At 53.4% G+C, this 16244-nt stretch overlaps 2 protein-coding genes across 10 annotated transcripts; one reads left to right on the forward strand and one right to left on the reverse strand.

Moving 5' to 3' along the window:
• Window positions 1-52: 52 nt before the first annotated feature.
• Window positions 53-14360, reverse strand: ZNF219 (zinc finger protein 219). Of its 7 annotated transcripts, none has more exons than XM_066277344.1 (5): window positions 14219-14360; window positions 3473-3564; window positions 1763-3206; window positions 1365-1511; window positions 53-1118 (listed from the first exon to the last, which is right to left on the reverse strand). In XM_066277344.1, the coding sequence occupies exons 2-5, from the start codon at window positions 3476-3478 to the stop codon at window positions 517-519; spliced, it is 2199 nt and encodes a 732-aa protein (XP_066133441.1). In that variant the 5' UTR covers window positions 3479-3564; window positions 14219-14360; the 3' UTR covers window positions 53-516. The 7 variants fall into 7 exon arrangements, with proteins under 7 accessions (XP_066133441.1, XP_066133445.1, XP_066133443.1 ...); XM_066277348.1 differs by lacking the exon at window positions 14219-14360 and adding an exon at window positions 13298-14020; XM_066277346.1 differs by lacking the exon at window positions 14219-14360 and adding an exon at window positions 8623-8672.
• Window positions 10341-13446, forward strand: TMEM253 (transmembrane protein 253). Of its 3 annotated transcripts, XM_066277351.1 has the most exons (8): window positions 10348-10723; window positions 10839-10978; window positions 11149-11175; window positions 11366-11476; window positions 11570-11626; window positions 12100-12216; window positions 12333-12479; window positions 12827-13446. In XM_066277351.1, exons 2-8 carry the CDS (start codon window positions 10871-10873, stop codon window positions 12905-12907), a joined length of 648 nt encoding a protein of 215 aa, XP_066133448.1. In that variant the 5' UTR covers window positions 10348-10723; window positions 10839-10870; the 3' UTR covers window positions 12908-13446. The 3 variants fall into 3 exon arrangements, with proteins under 3 accessions (XP_066133451.1, XP_066133448.1, XP_066133450.1); XM_066277354.1 differs by lacking the exon at window positions 12333-12479 and having other exon boundaries at window positions 10341-10723; XM_066277353.1 differs by lacking the exon at window positions 11149-11175 and having other exon boundaries at window positions 10355-10723.
• Window positions 14361-16244: the final 1884 nt, after the last annotated feature.

The raw sequence follows: 16244 nt of genomic DNA on the forward strand, positions 1-16244 counted from the left end.
TTCCCTGGATAGAATGGCCCAAGGAGGAAGACAGGACACAGGCAGACAGACACAGGGTCCTGTGCCTCAAGACACCTGTTTATTGGGGACACAACTCTGCGACAGGGATGACAGGAATCGTACCAAAAATAGCGACGTCTACAGGGCCCCTGAAGGGGCTTAGAAGAGTACAGTGCCCCCCACCCCCACCCATTGTACAAAAATAAACTCTCATGCCTATGGACCAGCAAGGACTGGCAGAGCATCTCAACAGGGGCACAACCCTCTCTGCCAGTCCTGGGACCCCGTTCTTTGATCCTCACCCCTGCCACTTCTAAGGCACTGTGACTCCTCTGGGCTGGGTAGGTACTGCCCACCTACCCCCCTTATGCCCTCACAACCTTTATCTCTGGTCCACTTGGGGCTGGGTTACGGGTCCCACACCGCCCCCTGCTGGCTGCTCTACCCAACTACCTCTAGCGCTCCCCCGCTCCGGCGGGGTAAGCTCACTAAACTAAAGGCCCCTAAGAGGGCTTCCTACCGTTCTTGCCCCCCCAGCCCCACCTCTGCTCTGGGCAACCCGGGACTCTCCTCCCCTTCCTGCAGAGGAGGACTGGGAGGGGTCTCTCCTGACGATGCTCGGACATAGGGCAGGGACGCATCAGCCTGGGGCGGTCGGCGACCTCGAGCCCTGCGACTGTGGTGCACTTGCAGGTGCAAGGCCATGAGCTCGGGGGCTCCAGTGGCGAAGGGGCAAAAGAGGCAACGGTGGAGGGCACCCCCGGGCCCAGCCTCGCCTCCCGGCCCTGCCCGCAGGGACAGATCCAGGGGTTCGGCCTCACCGCCTCGCCCGTTGCGCAGGGTCCTCCCGGGACTGGCGGGCTTCCTACGGGACCCCGGCATGGTGCCACTGGAAGGCCGGGGGCTCGTGGTGCCCTCCACCCAAGTTGCAGGCTGCTGAGCCGCCTTGGTTCCAGGTGTGTGGGCCGAACCACGCTGGGAAGGGGGCGGCGGCTCCGGTGGTGGTCCGGGGCCGGCCCCGCTCCTCTGTTCCCGATGGTGGCGTTGCAGGTGATACTTGAGTGATCCGGATTGGGTGCCTGCGTAATCGCAGTGCGGACACTTGTAGGGGCGCTCGCCTGCGGAGAGGGGGGTGCAGTAGGGTCAGAGTAAGGATCACTGCCTGCCCCTACCTGCATTTCCCTCAACATTCAGATCTCTGGACCAGGAAAAAACACTGTCTCTCCCACCCCCTTGTATTTATTAAAGGAGAATTTCCCAACTCTCATTTCACCAGTCTGAAGGCTGCCAAAAGTCATCTGCAGCCCTCTCACCTCTCTTCCTGCCCTCCAGTACCCTCCCCACCCGGGAAGCAGCCCCCTCACCTGTGTGCACTCGCAGGTGCACTTTGAGGTGATGCGCTGAGCGGAAAGATTTTCCGCAGAAAGGACAATCCTTGCCGGTGGCCCCCCGGCTCCCTTCAGACCGGCTCCCTTCAGACCGACTCCCTCCAACTAACAGCCCATTCTCTTCTGCAATACACACATTAGGGTAGTCAGAGGAGCCCATTGCCCTAACCCTATCAGAGGCATGCACCCCACACCCGTCCACTTTCCCTGAGGGTCCAGGAGGAAGCAGCATGCTTGGGGAAATGAGGGGTTGGGTTTGCTGTGAGTTGAGCTGGTGCTGAAGTCCTTTTTAAAAGGAAAGGATAGGAAAAGAGTGGTGGAGTCAGACTGGGGCCAAGATGCAGAATGCCCTTGGAGACAGATCTCTTACGTACCCTGCGTGGCGGTGGGCCTTGCCTGGGCCCCTGAAGCAGGTGCAGAGTGCCCGGGCCCCTCCCCTGGGCGCGGGTGCAGTGAAGCCAGAGGGCCCACTGCCCTGTTACGGGCCCAGGTCTCCTCCTCTGCCTCCACCACCTCCTCCTCTTCCTCAGGCTCCTCAGCGCGGTGCCGGCGAGCCCGGGCTGGGAGAGGAGAGGGCAAGGGGCGGAAGCCTCCGAAGCTGCGGCCAGCCCCAGACTCAGCACCTTCACCATTGGGCCGGGTTTCGCCAGCTCGCAGGCTAAGGTAGCCCAGAAGGCTTGCAGGCTCACGGCGCTCAGCTGGGGTGGGTGCTGGGGCCAAGAGAAGCGTGGGGCCCAGGGGCTCATAGGCCAGCAGGCCCAGGTCGGGAGGCTGGGGGGCCCGGGCAGGCCCTGGGGCCCGCAGTGGGCCCAGCTTGCTAGCGTGCACCTTCATGTGGTTCTTAAGGAACCAAGGCTCCTTGAAGCAACGGCCACACACAGGGCACGCATGATCGAAAGAGGCCTTGTGCTTGCGCATGTGGCCCTTGAGAAACCAGGACTGCGTGAAGCTCTGACCACACACTTGACAACGGAACTCTGGAGGCGCAGGCGGCTCCTCAGGAGCGGCAGGAGCAGGAGCAGGAGCCGGGATTGCCTCACGTTCGGGCTCTGGTTTCGGCTCCGGCTCTGGCTCCGGGTCCTGCTCAGCGGCTGATCTGGGTTCTGCTTGGGGTGCGGGCTGAGGCTGAGGCTGAGGCTGAGGCTGGGGGGCAGCCGAGGCGGTCGCCAGAGGGCGCTCAGGAGCTCCATGGGCCGTCAAGCTGTGGTGCAGCAGCTCCTCCTCCTGGCTGGAGCCGAAACTGCATAGGCCGCACTTCCATGGCCTATGCAGGATGTGCAGGTGGCGTTCGCGCTCTGCTGCAGTGCGAAACTTGCCTTTGCAAAAGGGGCAACGGAAGGCGGATGACGAAGAAGCCTGGGGCCGCACCAGCCCCTCAGTGGCTGTAGTGGCCTGCAGGCCCCCTGAACTTCGGACTCTCCCTAACCGGGCCTCGCGCAGTAGCGCGCGCTCCTCCAACTCAAGCAACAGGCGTGCAGCGGGGCTGCGCGGGCGCTCAGGCTGGTGCGTGCGCAGGTGCGAGCGCAACAGGGCCCGCTGCGCTGCACGGTGGCCGCAGTGCGGGCACTGGAAGGCCTGGGCGCCTGGGTGCGCCCGCAGGTGCAGAGCCAGGATGGAGTTAAAGCGGAAGCGCTTCCCGCACACAGGGCAGGGAAAGCGCCGTTCGCCAGCACGACTCTCAGACCAGCCCACCGCTCCCATTCCTGGAGACCCTGCGCTCAGGCCTGGCCCGTTGGAGTAGCGCTGCAGATCCAGTTCGCCGTCGAAGGTCGGCGGTGACGGCGCTAAACGGCCGCCCAGGGCGCGGGGACGTGAGCCCTGTGGAGAAAGATGTATATAGGACAACGGGTGGAGAAAGGAGAGCTGTGTGGGGTAAGAAGGGCATGGAGAGTAAGAGAAACCCAAGGGAGGGTGGGTTGCGGCCTGAACAAGGTACAGCGGGTACCCTTCCCACTCACCATGGGGAAATTGGAGCTGTTGGGGCCACGGAGATAACTTATAACAACGGCAGGTCAAAAGGAGAGGTAAGGAGGGGAGGGAGTATAGTTGTAGGTACTTGCAGGTTCATACCAAGCTTCACTCACCTCCATGGACCCCCTTCACATTCTTTGGTTCTGGGGAGAGCAGGGAAGAGGAGGAGGAAAAGCTGCTAGTGAAGGCAACAGGTGCTGAAGAGCTAAAGCAAGAGAGATAGATTTGTAGGAAAAGATAAGTCCTGATTTTCAGCAGTGGAAAAGTCACCCCCAACCCAAGACTCTTCATCACCCTCTATTCCTGAAACCTATCCTTTCTCCCTCCTTGCATCCTGAGGCAGGAGGGTGCTGCTGTCTTCAAAATTTGTACTACTTGAGTTGCCAACCCCCCAAGAACACAGATTTCCCCAAAATAAGTTTTAAATGCCTGGTCCAAAACAACTACCACCACCACCACCACCACCACCACCACCACCACCACCTGGTGGTGGGGGAGACCATCACAATATAGCCCTCTCTCGTTTAGATTGGACTGTGCAGCTTGATGACAAAATGGGGTGGGCTCGCCATGATCCACGGTTATCCAAGTGGGACCAGTTGCTCTCAAGACACCTAACTGCCCAGCCAGCCAAACATCCGTCCAGGCTCCTCAGTCCTCCTTTGCTCTTACTCTTTCTGTCTTTCCCCCTCATTCTCCCTCCCTCTGCCTGGATTCCTGATCCATTCATTTCCATTCATTACAGAGACTCATTCATGCATGGGAGAGAAACACCTCCCAGCAGCAGCAGTCTGGAGACAGACAGAGGGGGAGGGGCACGAAGGGGGAGAGAGCAAGAGGGAGAGGGAATGAAGAGAGAGTTGGGGGAGGAGTGGAAGTTAAAGGGGGCTGCTGGCCTGGGGAAGGGGTTAAAAACTGCAAATACCGGATAGGATTCATCCCCGTGTTTCAAACCTTGGAGCCTGCAGTTTGATGGGGCATCTCAGCCCCTTTGTCCAGGGCTCTTCCGAAGCAGGCTTTCCTCCTCTCTGCAGGGGAGAGGCTCCCTCACACAAGAGGAGGATTACACTGGCCCTGAGCTCAAGAGGCTGGAGTGAGGGACGGGGGGTGGGGCTGGGCCATCTGCACAGACAGGGGCTCAGCACAGGCTCTGAGCAAGAAAGGGTTAAAATTCTCCAGGCTAAAATTCCCTGGGCCTGGGATGTGCAGAGCTCCAGTTCTGAGGAAGGAGAAGAGCACTGAGAGGAAGAGGATTGGGAGGGAGTGCTGGAGTGCTCCTGATTCTAAGCTGCCGAGAACGTTAGCATTAGGACTTAGAAGCAATCCCAGCATTAAGATTCATGGAAATAGGCCTGGGAGGATGACCAGAAGTCGGTCAATATACCTTCCTGCTTACATATAGAATTTTATCTGGTCAAGGCTAGATGAAGATGGACTTTTTTTTTTTCTTGAGAGAGAATATTTGAGATAATAGGCATGAAATGGGTTACTGAGAAAGAAAAGGACTCAAGCATTACTTTGCTTTAGGATCTAATAAATGGACGAGAATTGGGCCAGAAGTCAAACCTGTTTATCAGCAAAGAAAATAAGCTCTGGAGGTCCAAGGCTTCTTTAATTTTTGGTATTTAGTGGATGTGATAAGACTCCATGAACAGGAAGGTACCTGTTACATGTGGAATCTCAATTATGGAAATTTTATTAACAGGAGGTTAATTAAGATAGTGTCCTTGTTCAAGGGTCACTAAACATCTCCACTATACTTTTAATATTTGTATTTCTGTAGCTCCAAATTAGGGCATCTACCCTCATCTTCTGGATTCTCCAACTACATCCCTTTCCTGGGACCAATAGCCTTGCCAGGTTCACTGAGTAGTATCAAGAAAGATGTAGAATAGGACTGAAGGGTACAGGTTATTGTGGGCCCAATCCGAACATTAATAGTCTTGCAACCTTCAGTAAATCACTCATCGTCCCAGTTTGCTCATTTGTAAAATAAGGGGGTTGGACTAATTTATATTTATGGTCCTTTCCAGCTGGAAAGTTTTGTAGTTCTGAGGCACAGGAGTCTTCTGGACCCCAGAGAGAAGTTAAAAATAAATGGTCATCCCTTCAGTACCATGGAGAGTGCAGTGGGCTACCAGAGGAGCCACTGTGGCCACCTCACTACCATAAATAGAGTTTTGAAGGGCTAGAGGGGCCACATTTGACATTTTAGCACCACAGTTAAGGCACTGAGAAAAGCTGGAGAATTTTTACAAATTCCTCTCTGGGAACCATGGCAGGGGGTGGGAAGGAAACAGTGGTAACAGAAGGGTTATTTTTGTCTTTTGGATGACACTGAAAATAGATAGATGTAACAGAAAATAGATGTAACTAGAAGAATTTTAATTAGCTATAAGGAGTGTCCTGACAGTTACAGTTTGTACATCCTGGAATGAGTGAGTGAGGCATCGTATTTGGGTCCATCACATTCTGTTGCTCTCCTGGGGATTCCCGGAACATCCTGGTGTACAGCCAATCTGGTATATTCAGAGGAAGCAGATGGTGGGGGAGGAGGGGGAAGACTGGGAATACTGCATGGTCATAGCTGACTAACCTATGGTACATAGTCTGATTCTGAGAAGATTCTAGGGCCCCTGAAACTGCCTGTACAATAGTAAGCAAAATATTTCAGGGGAAGTTGACCTCCTATCTGAGGCAAGTAGAGTAGGAAGAGAACAAAGCTTACCCTCCCCTCCAAAAAAACCCTGCTTGGCACATAGCAGTTTCTAGGATAGAAATACAGTGATATAGGAGACCCAAATTGAAGCTATATATTTCCCAAGCAGGGAAACTTTCCCCAAAGGGTGGCTCGAATCAATAAAACCCACTATGAGACCCTCTAGGTACAACCAAGATCTTCTGAATCACCTCCACACCAGACCAGGTCCCAGGCACCTAGTCCTGTGAGTTTTTCTCAAAAGCAGAAAGCACTGACAGGGCCCAGGATTCTATAAACTGGCTTAGAACCCAGGTCATGCTTGGATTGCCTGTGAGCAATAATCAGCTGAGTTTTCTATAGTCAGGCCCTAAACGAGCCTTGGCCAGATAGTAGCAATGACCTACTTTCCTCCCCTACTGGGAATCAGGAGTTATCTTGCCCTTATTTGGGTTCTATAGGGTTGCAAGGCCAGGGATAGGGACCAGAAATCTTTCTAAAGCAACAGGCCAGCTACTTTTATGTGCTGAGAGCTGTTGGGAAAGGGGGTGTGGACCACCAAACCTTACTGAGTAGGAACGGATGGAAGGCTTGGTGAGAAGACCCAGGAGCAACAGGGACAGGTACACGGAAACATCTGATGACTAGAGAATCATAATATTGTCCCTCAAGCCTTGTGGTTCAAAAGTGTTTAAGGTCAAAGTGTAAGGGACAAGGGTTCAGGACTTGACGTGTAGTTGTGACTAGACATCTGTCATTTATTATTTCTAATATTTAATGTTTTTCCCTCTGTTGAGAATCCTACACTTCCACAAGTCATCTAACAATTATGATTAACACTGCACTAGATAGGGTTAAAAAGAAAAGGAATGTTTTAGGTGACCTAGTCAAGACTACCTTTATCACACACACATCCCAGCAGTTCACTTTTAAGGTCTTCTCTCCGTGGCCCTCTGAACGTGACTGTTCAGGTAGCTCCTTCAAACTGACCCCAGACCACAGCTTATCCACCTTTTACATTGAGTTCTTGATAAAGCCTCTGTCCCTCAATTCTCACTGTCCTAAATTGGGGGCATGGAATCTCAGTCACGGACCAAACATACAGCAGGAGGCAACCTCCTCACTTACTGCCACCCCACCAGGGTGAATCTTATTGGAGAGGCATGTCCCAACTTGACCCCTCTGCTCAAAGTTCTAGATTTGTGGGAGGGGACATATAGCTAGCCCTAAGGCCCCTTAACTGGAACTGACCCTAGAAAGGTCCGTCTTAGCACCTATATGAGCCTCAGTCCTGGGATTGGAGGTGGAGGGACGGAGGGAGGTGGGCAGGAGAGACTATGGGAAAATCCACCTCCACAAGTAGGTTGGCAAGTAGGGCACGACCTGTGATCCTGCACCAGAGGTTCTTCCAGCAGCACCCCAGACCCCTCCCCAGGAAGATAAGCCAGAAGGATGATGGGGGGCAGGGTTGGGAGATTGTAAGGCCAGGGCTCAGCTACCCAGGCCGGGAGAACAAAAGCTGAGTTGCAGCCGCCTCTGCTGCTGCCGCGGGCCGAGCTCTTTGTGACACTTTGTTTGGGACGCAGAGGGAAGCACCCCCCCATCCTCTCCCCTCCCCCACCAGTTCCCAGAGAGTTTGGGTCCCTTTCCCCTCCTCCATCAGCCCTACCTGGGCCGGGGGGCGCTCATCCACTGTGGCTCCCGGCTCCGCCGCCCTGCACCCCCAAGGCCCCTCGCGCCCTGCGTTCGGGCCCCTACAAAGACGCCGGTCCCCGTCCGCCCCCCGTTGCTGGCCTTTCCCCTTTGGTGCCCCCTTTCCCGGCTCCCCCACCTGGCCCCCCTCCCTCGGGCCCCCCCTAGCTCTCCAGGCTTATGAGGCCGCCGCCCCCAGCCCGCCCCCCCAGGAGCTCTGGGCGAAGTTTGCTTGGGGCCGAGCCGGCGCCCCTCCCCCGCCCCCGCCCCCTGCACCTGCTCCGAGCCGGGCGCGCGGAGTGGGCCCCCCCTCCGGGAGGGGGGGAGGGGGCCGGGGGCGGGGGCCGGGTGGCGGAGGGGGGGCCGGGAGTGGGGGGAGCGGCTACTCACGAGCCCCGGGCGGGCGGCGGCGGAGCGGGCGGCGGCGGCAGCGGCGGGCGGCGGGCCGGCGGCGCGGGCGTCAGCGTTACGTGGGGCCGGGGGAGATGCGCCGGGCCCCGGCCCCCCCGCCCCCGGCCCGGCCCCCGCCCCCTCCCCGGTCCCCCGCCCCCGGCCCTGGCCCGCATTGTGTGCGGCGGGAGGCGGCCCGGCCATTAGCATGCGGGGGGCGGCGCGGCGGCACTAGGAGCCGCGCGGGAGCGGGGCTCTGGCTCCGGGGACTGGGAGCTGGGGACCCCGGGAGCCGCGAGAGGCGGCCGCCAGGAGCGGGGTGCGGGCAGTTTGGAGACTGGGGGCGCTGTCGGAGGGAGGGAGGGAGGGGGTGGGGCACACAGACGATTCCTACTGAAGACTGGAAGAGATTTTGAAAGGTCATCTCGTCCTTCCCCCAGCTTCCAAGCAGCGCTGCCCCTCCCACCCTAAACCCGGACATACCAGGGAAGGAGTTGGCTCTGCCGCTTTTTCTGCCCCAACATGCACAGACTCGGGAAGTTCTTCCTGGTGTTTTATCTCAAAGCCTCTCCCTACAATTTCTGTCTCTCTTTTGGGGGAGGGGGAGGGGCGATTATAGAGATAGTTAATGTCTGCCGTATAAGAAACATTATTAAAGTTACTCTTCGGTCCTTTCTGTTCTTGATAAACAATTCCTACGCCTTCCTCTCGAATTATATTTTCCATTCCTTAAGTCACTTTAATAGCTCTTCAATACAACAAATATTTACTGAGTGCTTACTAAGTACCAAGCACTATGCTCAGCGCTGTGGGGGATGAACAGATGAAGGGGATTGTGGTACCCCTCCTCCAGGAGATAATCTAGACAGGGGCACAAATTTGCAAGTAGTATACTGAGATTTAATCAGTATTTACTGAATGCCTGTTCACATATTTAATAGTATAGAGTCCTTACGATAACACTCTGAAATATAATTAGTCTGCATTTATAGGTCAAGAAATTAGTCTAGAGTCTCTTTCCACTGGTCTGCCAGCTCAGGATCCTCAGTGCAAGCCCAACATCTCACATTCTGTTAGGCCATTGCCACCAAATAAAGTTAATACACATGAGGATGGAGGACAGAGTAGATGCACATTTCTCATGCCTTTAAGTGTGATTCCCACCCCCCAGGAAAAAAAAAGAGTTCCTGAACACTACTCCAATGAGTACTGGCCCAGTATTGAGCAGGGCAGAAGCGGCTTGCAAAGAAGGCCACTTTCCTCCCAGGACCAGCCTCCTGGTACTAGTTCTCAGGGGTCTTCTGGCTCAGTCTTCTTTCACCATCACTAATAATATGTAATCATAAAAGCCACTAACATTTATTGAGTATTTATGTGCCAGGTGTCAGGCTGAGCTGGTTCATATGCATTTTCCCTTTTAAAAGGCAACTCTGTGGTATTATTAAATTCTCTTTAGAGGTCAGGAAACAGAGATTAAGCAACTTGCACCAGGTCACTCAAGTAGATCTGGGATTCAAACATAGGTTTAGTTGCGTCCAGGCCTCAGGCTCTGCATCAAGATGGACTTTTCCTATTTTTGCTCTCTAGACTGTATATTTGGGCCCAGCAGGTTCCGCTTCTTACTGTAGAAATAAATATCCCCAGCTTAGTGTCTGAATAAGCCCTTTAGTATATGGGCATCAGGCACAACAGTATGACCTCATCAGCACCACTAATGGTTACTAAGCACCCACCATGAGTCAACAACCATTCACAGTCATATTATTAGCCCCCGTTTTATCACTCAGTTTGAACAAACAGTGGTTCAAATAGGTAGAACAATGTATTCAAGGTCACACAGCGAGGAAAGTGGCACAACTGAGATTTTAGTCCAGGTCAGCCAGGATGCAAGGCAGCTTGTATCTCTCAAAAATATTGTTGCATCCTCCCCAAGACTGATCATCTGGGAGCTATCTTCTATACATGTCTAGCTGCAGGTTATCCAAGTAAAAAATAATCCCCACTATAAAAAAAAAGGGCACACAATCCACTTTGTCAGTGTCCCATCTGGAGTAAATCCTTCAAGAATGGAAGGAGACAGGGTAAACCATTGAGAAAGTGACAGACAGGAAGCCAGAGGAATTAAACCTTGCCTGGTCTTGGGACAAAGCTGCAAGTGGTAATGACATGGGGACAATCCAGACAGTAATGTGGGATTTCCCTAGAGAACAGTAAGTAATTTGAGGAGGAAGCCAAAAAAAGGAGATTGGATGGAAATGTAGAAGGAAGGTTGGGGCCCAGGGTGCTAGTGTCCATGATCCACGGGTGAGTGATCAGAAGAGGAACCAAGGATGGGCAGTGATGGGGGCAACAGGAACAGAGCAAGGCGGGCTGGGCATCTTGTGGAGTGCACTGAGGCTGGTATCTACCTACAGCCACTCCCTGGATTCTTAGGCCCTCATAGTGACCTTTGCCCCACCACACCCGGCCAAGACAGCCTGTCTCTGCCAGGACAAGTTTGTTGCCTGCTCTGAGTTACCAGGCCCTGTCAGGAACACCAGGCCCAGCTGCGTCCCATCCCTTTGGAATAGCTGCTTCAGAGTAGGTAGGTGAGAGGCCCTGAGCCTCAGCTCCCTGGATATTAGAGGTGTGCAGGGGCAGCTGAAAGAGGTTCCTGTACAACCTAGCTCCTGATAGGTGCCATAATGTATTTTTCCCAGGAAATCACCGAGCTTCAGTGATCAAGGGAGGCATGGAGGACGGAACTGGTCAGCAAGAGCTGGAGAGACCAAGCCCACGTCTGGAAAAGCTACAGCACTGGGCAAGGCACAGGCAGAGTGGGCACCTCCTGGTGCTGGCGGTGAGGCCAGGAAGCCCTGCCCCAAGATTCATCATATTCACTGTACCCCAATTCAATTCCATCCATGTTTTGTGAACACCTACCATGTGCATGAAACTGCTAGAATCTGAAAGGGAGGAGGGTGGAGGATGAGTAGAATAAATAAAGCAAAACCTTTCATCTCCAAGTAGCTCTCATCATGTGGAGAAAGCACACAGGTAAGTAACTGAACTACAACATATGGCAGAACAAATTAAATGACATCCCCTTTCTTCACTGCCCGGGGTTGACTACTTTCTACCACCAGGCATTCCTGCCCATTGCTGATGTCTGAAAAAGGCAGGGGTTGGAAGAAGGGAAGGGAATCCCTGACATCTCCCCTTTAACTACCCTGCATCCCGCCTCCAGGTGAGCCAACTATGGCTAGCAGTGGCTCTGGTGCCCTTTGCTGTCTCAGTTGCCTGCCTGAACTCTGCTTGTCACATGGCCACAGCACTGCCCCTTGGACCTGGAGCATTGGTAAGACCCAACACAACAAAGGATGGGAGGAAGACCTTGGGGACCCTTCACTAATGGGACCAGAGCTCATCACTTGCCTTTCTCACCATTCAGGGTCTCCTCACTGGAATTGTTACCCTTGAGCTGCGCAGAGCACCTCGTGTTTGGAAGGTGAGAGGGGAAGAGAATGCAATACTATCCTCCAACCCCCAACACACACACACACACACACACACACACACACACACACCCCGCTTCGCCCAGAAAGTGGCTCTCTAAGCTAACCCTATCAGCTCTCTGCCTCTGATTGTATAAAGGACTGAGGACAAAAACAAAAAACTTGGCCCTGGCCGGATAGCTCTGCTGGTTAGAGCATCATCCCAACACACAAAGGTTGTGGGTTAGATCCCCAGTCACGGCCCACATAGAAACAGATTGATGTTTCTCTCTCCCCACCCCGTTCCTCTCTCTCAAATCAGTAATAAAAAATAAAAAATAAAAAAAAGCAAAAACCTTGGAGGGCGGATGACCCTGTTAGGAGATGGAAGTATAAGAACTGAGTTTTGTTTCTGGGTAGGTGTAGTGGGGCTTGGGGTTGCAGTGAGTCCCCTAGGCTAGGCAGGGCTGAACTGGCTCACCCGCAGGTACGAGCCATGATGGTATTCAACACCTTCAATCTGATCTTTGGCTTCATCGTGGTGGTGGTTGAGGTGATGAAGACAGCCTTGGGGCCTGCCACAACTGCCTCCTCCAAAGTACAGGTGAGTAAAGGAGAAGGTAGGAAGATGAGGAGGCAAAAGGAGATCGAGAGGGATGAGGATTGGGGCAAACAGATGCTGGGGTTCCCAGCAGCATCCTCAGCCCTGTCTACCTGCAGCTGGATGGCTTGCTGGTGCTGGAGCTCAGTGCTGAGGCCTTCACCCTTGGCGGAGTGCTGGTCTCAGCATATTCTCTATTCCTGCTGAGCCAGAGGAAGCCAGGATGCTGCAGGAGGCAGAGTCTGCACTACCAGGAGCTACGGGAGGTACTGAGGGCAGGGTGGAAAGTATGGAGCAGCCACCTAGAAGCTCATGTTTTTCCTACGGCTATTCTGGCCAGTGTCACTTAAGGGAAAACAGTGGGGCAGGGAAAAAGGAAAGGGTCCTAGACTCAAGCTAATTAGTTTTGTAACTTTGGACATTTCTCCCTTAGTGGTGGGTAAGAGGGCATTGGGTATCAAAATGGTAGTTGCTAGAAATGTGGGAGAGCATTAGGAACCTGCCTAAACACTGGAGGGGCTATGGGAACACAAGAAAAAAATGAGAGAGGAGGAGGTTGCTTCTGTCTGGGATTCCTCCTTTCTCACGCCTCACACCTCTCTATGGTTTCCAGGGTCTCTCTGAGTTGCAGGAAGTTACTGATTTGGAGACTGGTCCTACAATGGCTAGTACAGCAAACAGAACAACGGAATGAGCTGGCAAGGGAAGCAGACAGGTGCTGCTCTCCTACGCTGTGGGAGTGTTCTCCAGACCCTCCTGCACCCCACCCCACCAAACTCAGAAGCTAGACGGAGTCATTGAGACCTACACGAAGTCCGGTGGAATGCCTTCAATTTCCACTCAGACTAGGACCCTTTCTCTTCGAGGGAAAGCTATATATACCTAGACCAGAGTCTCCCCTCACCTCACCGCCCTGAAAAGCTGATCCCCTGGGGATCCTTAAACCAACTTTCAGCTTCTTACCCACCCTTCCATCCTTACCCACCTCCTCCCCATACAGCCTCATATCTTCCTCATCTCACTATTTCTCTTCTTTCCACCTTTCTTAATCCCATCCACTCCAACCCCCGGGTTCCGCACACACCGACTCTATGAAATCAATTCATGGGTGCTTTAGCTCTCTTCCGCCGATCCGGTTCCTTTCTTAACTCCAGTGGAGACTACACGTCCCAGGATGCCCCGCTACCCCGTGGCCTGCTGGGAAATAAAAGAGCCTTTTCTTCGCGGTGAGAACGCTGTGCATCTGCTGAGTGACGCGAGGCACTTAAACTCCGGGCCTAGCCGAGTTTCCTCGGACGCGACCACTGGCCCGGCGTTCAGGGAGGAGCCGGGTGGGTTATTCTGAAAGGGGGCGCCGCTACCCCAACCACGGCAACTAAGGGCTGGCTTTGGGTCCATATTCCTCTCTCTGGCAGCTTCAAAATCCGGCAGGGGTGGAGGCAGGCCCTCGGCAAAGCTGGGGTTCACCAGACGCTGTCGCCGCGCCCCCTCCCATAGTGCCCGGGTCCAAGGTCCTGAGACTTGGAGCGCGCGCGAGAAAGGGGTTGGAGATGATGAGTCAGAAGCGCAGGGCCGTTCATGTCCTCCCCCGAGGCCTGGACGCCTGAGGAGGACCGGCTCGCTGGACAGATGGGTGAACCGGGCAGGAACGGGGAGGGACGCGGCAACCCAACCTAAGACTTTCCCGCCTCTGCGAGCACGCGGCGTAATGAGCCCGCGTCGCCGCCGCCACCCCTTCTCTCCAAGGCGGGAGCTGGACTGCGCAGGCTCAGCCTTTCGGCAGCCCCGCCGACCTTTGATCCCGGCAGTGGTCTGGTTGCTGTAGCTTTCGTTGCGTTCAACCCCCACCGTTTAGGACCTCTGCAAGTGTGCAAAGATGACACGCATATGTGAGCTTGAGAAAAGCCCAGGACAACTGAGAGGCCCAGTAGTACTAAACAAGGCAGCTCTATAACCGCTAGAGAAACTATAAATTGATCAGAGCTGGAGTACTAAAAGAACTCACCCCAAATTCACATAGTGCCCAGGATGGGTGTGCGCCTCACACTCAATTTTGTTCCCACTTGAGAAGGCTTCTTTTCCTTAAGAGAATGTTGCTTCTCCGGACTTAGCCAAGCCCAGACACCAATGAGGAAAGAGCGCAGCCTGGCTGCCTTGCCCTAACATTACAGTGGTGCCAGCGGCAACTCCTTTCAGTTTGTGACACCTTGGGAGTGGTAATAGTCGCCCTATGACAAGGTTATGTGAATACTAGTGGGTGGGGATAGTTCTGGGATTAGGTTTTGGAACGGAGAAAACGAGATCTGGGCCTCCCTCTTTCCCCTCCTCCCAATCTATCAGCCATAATGCGAGCTCATGTGTGAAGAATTCTGAGAATAATTGTCTTCCAACTCAGAAAGTGGAGATAGATGAGAAAGCTGGGGGTTAAAAAAGAATGCATTCTCACTGTTTTCCAGATAGGAACTACAGCGTTTAGTGACATGGTCAAAAGTCTAGGAATTGTATTCTAGTTGTTGGAGAAATTTAATGACCATGCAAATTCTTGTATCAGTCAGTTTGGGCTAGGTTATGCTATGCTAATATTGCCAAGATAGCAATGGCTTAAAACCATAACAGTTTATCTCTCACGCTACATGTCTAGAGTAGTCCAGCAGGGGCCTCTGCTCATTATGTTATTCAGGTACCCATGCAGGTGAAGCTCCACCATTTTGAGATCCTGCTATGTCACCATGAAGCTTAGAGTACCCCCTCCCCAAAGCATGAAAAAATGTTCATGAGCTCTTAAATGCTTCTGTCCCAAAGGGACAAATATCACTTCCACTCAGACTTTATTGCCCAAGGCAAGTCATATAGCCACACCCAACTTCAAAACAGGTAGAAGGCCTGACCAGGTGGTGGTGCAGTAGATAGAGCTGTCTGGGATGCTGAGGACCCAGGTTTAAAACTCCAAGGTCACCAGCCTGAGCACAGGCTCACCATCTTGAGTATGGAATCGCTGGCTTGAGCGTGGGATCATAGACATGACCCCATGGTCGCTGGCTTGAGCCCAAAGGTCACTGGCTTGAAGTGCAAGATCTCTGGCTTGAGATCAAGGTCTCTGGCTTGAGTAAGGGGGTCACTGGTTTAGTTGGAGCCCCCCAGTCAAGGCACATATGAAAAAGCAACCAGTGAACAACTAAAGTGCCACAACTAGTTGATGCTTCTTGTCTCTTTCCCTGTCTGGCCCTACCACCCCCCCTCTGACTCTCACTCTGGGGGAGGGAGGAGACAGCTAGAAGAACAGTCTTTTTTTAATCTTTTTCACTCTTTAAAATTTTTTCATTGATTTGAGAGTGAAAGAGAGAAGCATCAACTCACTGTTACCACTTTTATGTGCACTCATTGATTACTTCTTCTACATACCCCAACCAATAATAAAACGCTTAACTTTAGTGCACTGGGATGATGCTCTAACCACTTCGCAGCCCAGCCAGAGCTGAAAGAGCAGTCATCTTTTTATATTCCTGTAAGGACAAGGGAAGCAGAAATACTTACTAAAAGAAGAGTTAATAATTTGCAATGATTCTTGGAACAGCTTAACAGTTGGAGCTCATTTATTCTAGCAGTCATGCCCATATCTATTGCTTTGGTTTTGTTCCTTGAGCCACTAAATGAAGTTATTAATAGAAATTTTCTCCCCCAAATTAAGAGAAGGCCCTGGCCAGTTGGCTCAGTGGTAGAGTATTGGCCTGGGAGTGTAGAAGTTCAGGGTTCGATTCCTGGCCAGGGCACACAAAAGAAGCGCCCATCTGCTTCTCCACCCTTCCCCCTCTCCTTTCTATCTCTCTCTTCCCCTCCTGCAGCCAAGGCTCCACTGGAGCAAAGTTGTCCCAGGTACTGAGGATGGCTCCATGGCCTCCACCTAAAGTATTACAATGGAGCAATTCCCCAGATGGGCAGAGCATCGCCCACTAGTGGGCTTGCTGGGTGGATCCTGGTCAGGAGCATGCAGGAGTCTGTCTCTCTGCCTCCCTGCTTCTCACTTCAGAAAA

The sequence above is a fragment of the Saccopteryx bilineata genome, chromosome 4 (assembly GCF_036850765.1).
Source record: "Saccopteryx bilineata isolate mSacBil1 chromosome 4, mSacBil1_pri_phased_curated, whole genome shotgun sequence".
Classification (NCBI taxonomy): domain Eukaryota; kingdom Metazoa; phylum Chordata; class Mammalia; order Chiroptera; family Emballonuridae; genus Saccopteryx; species Saccopteryx bilineata.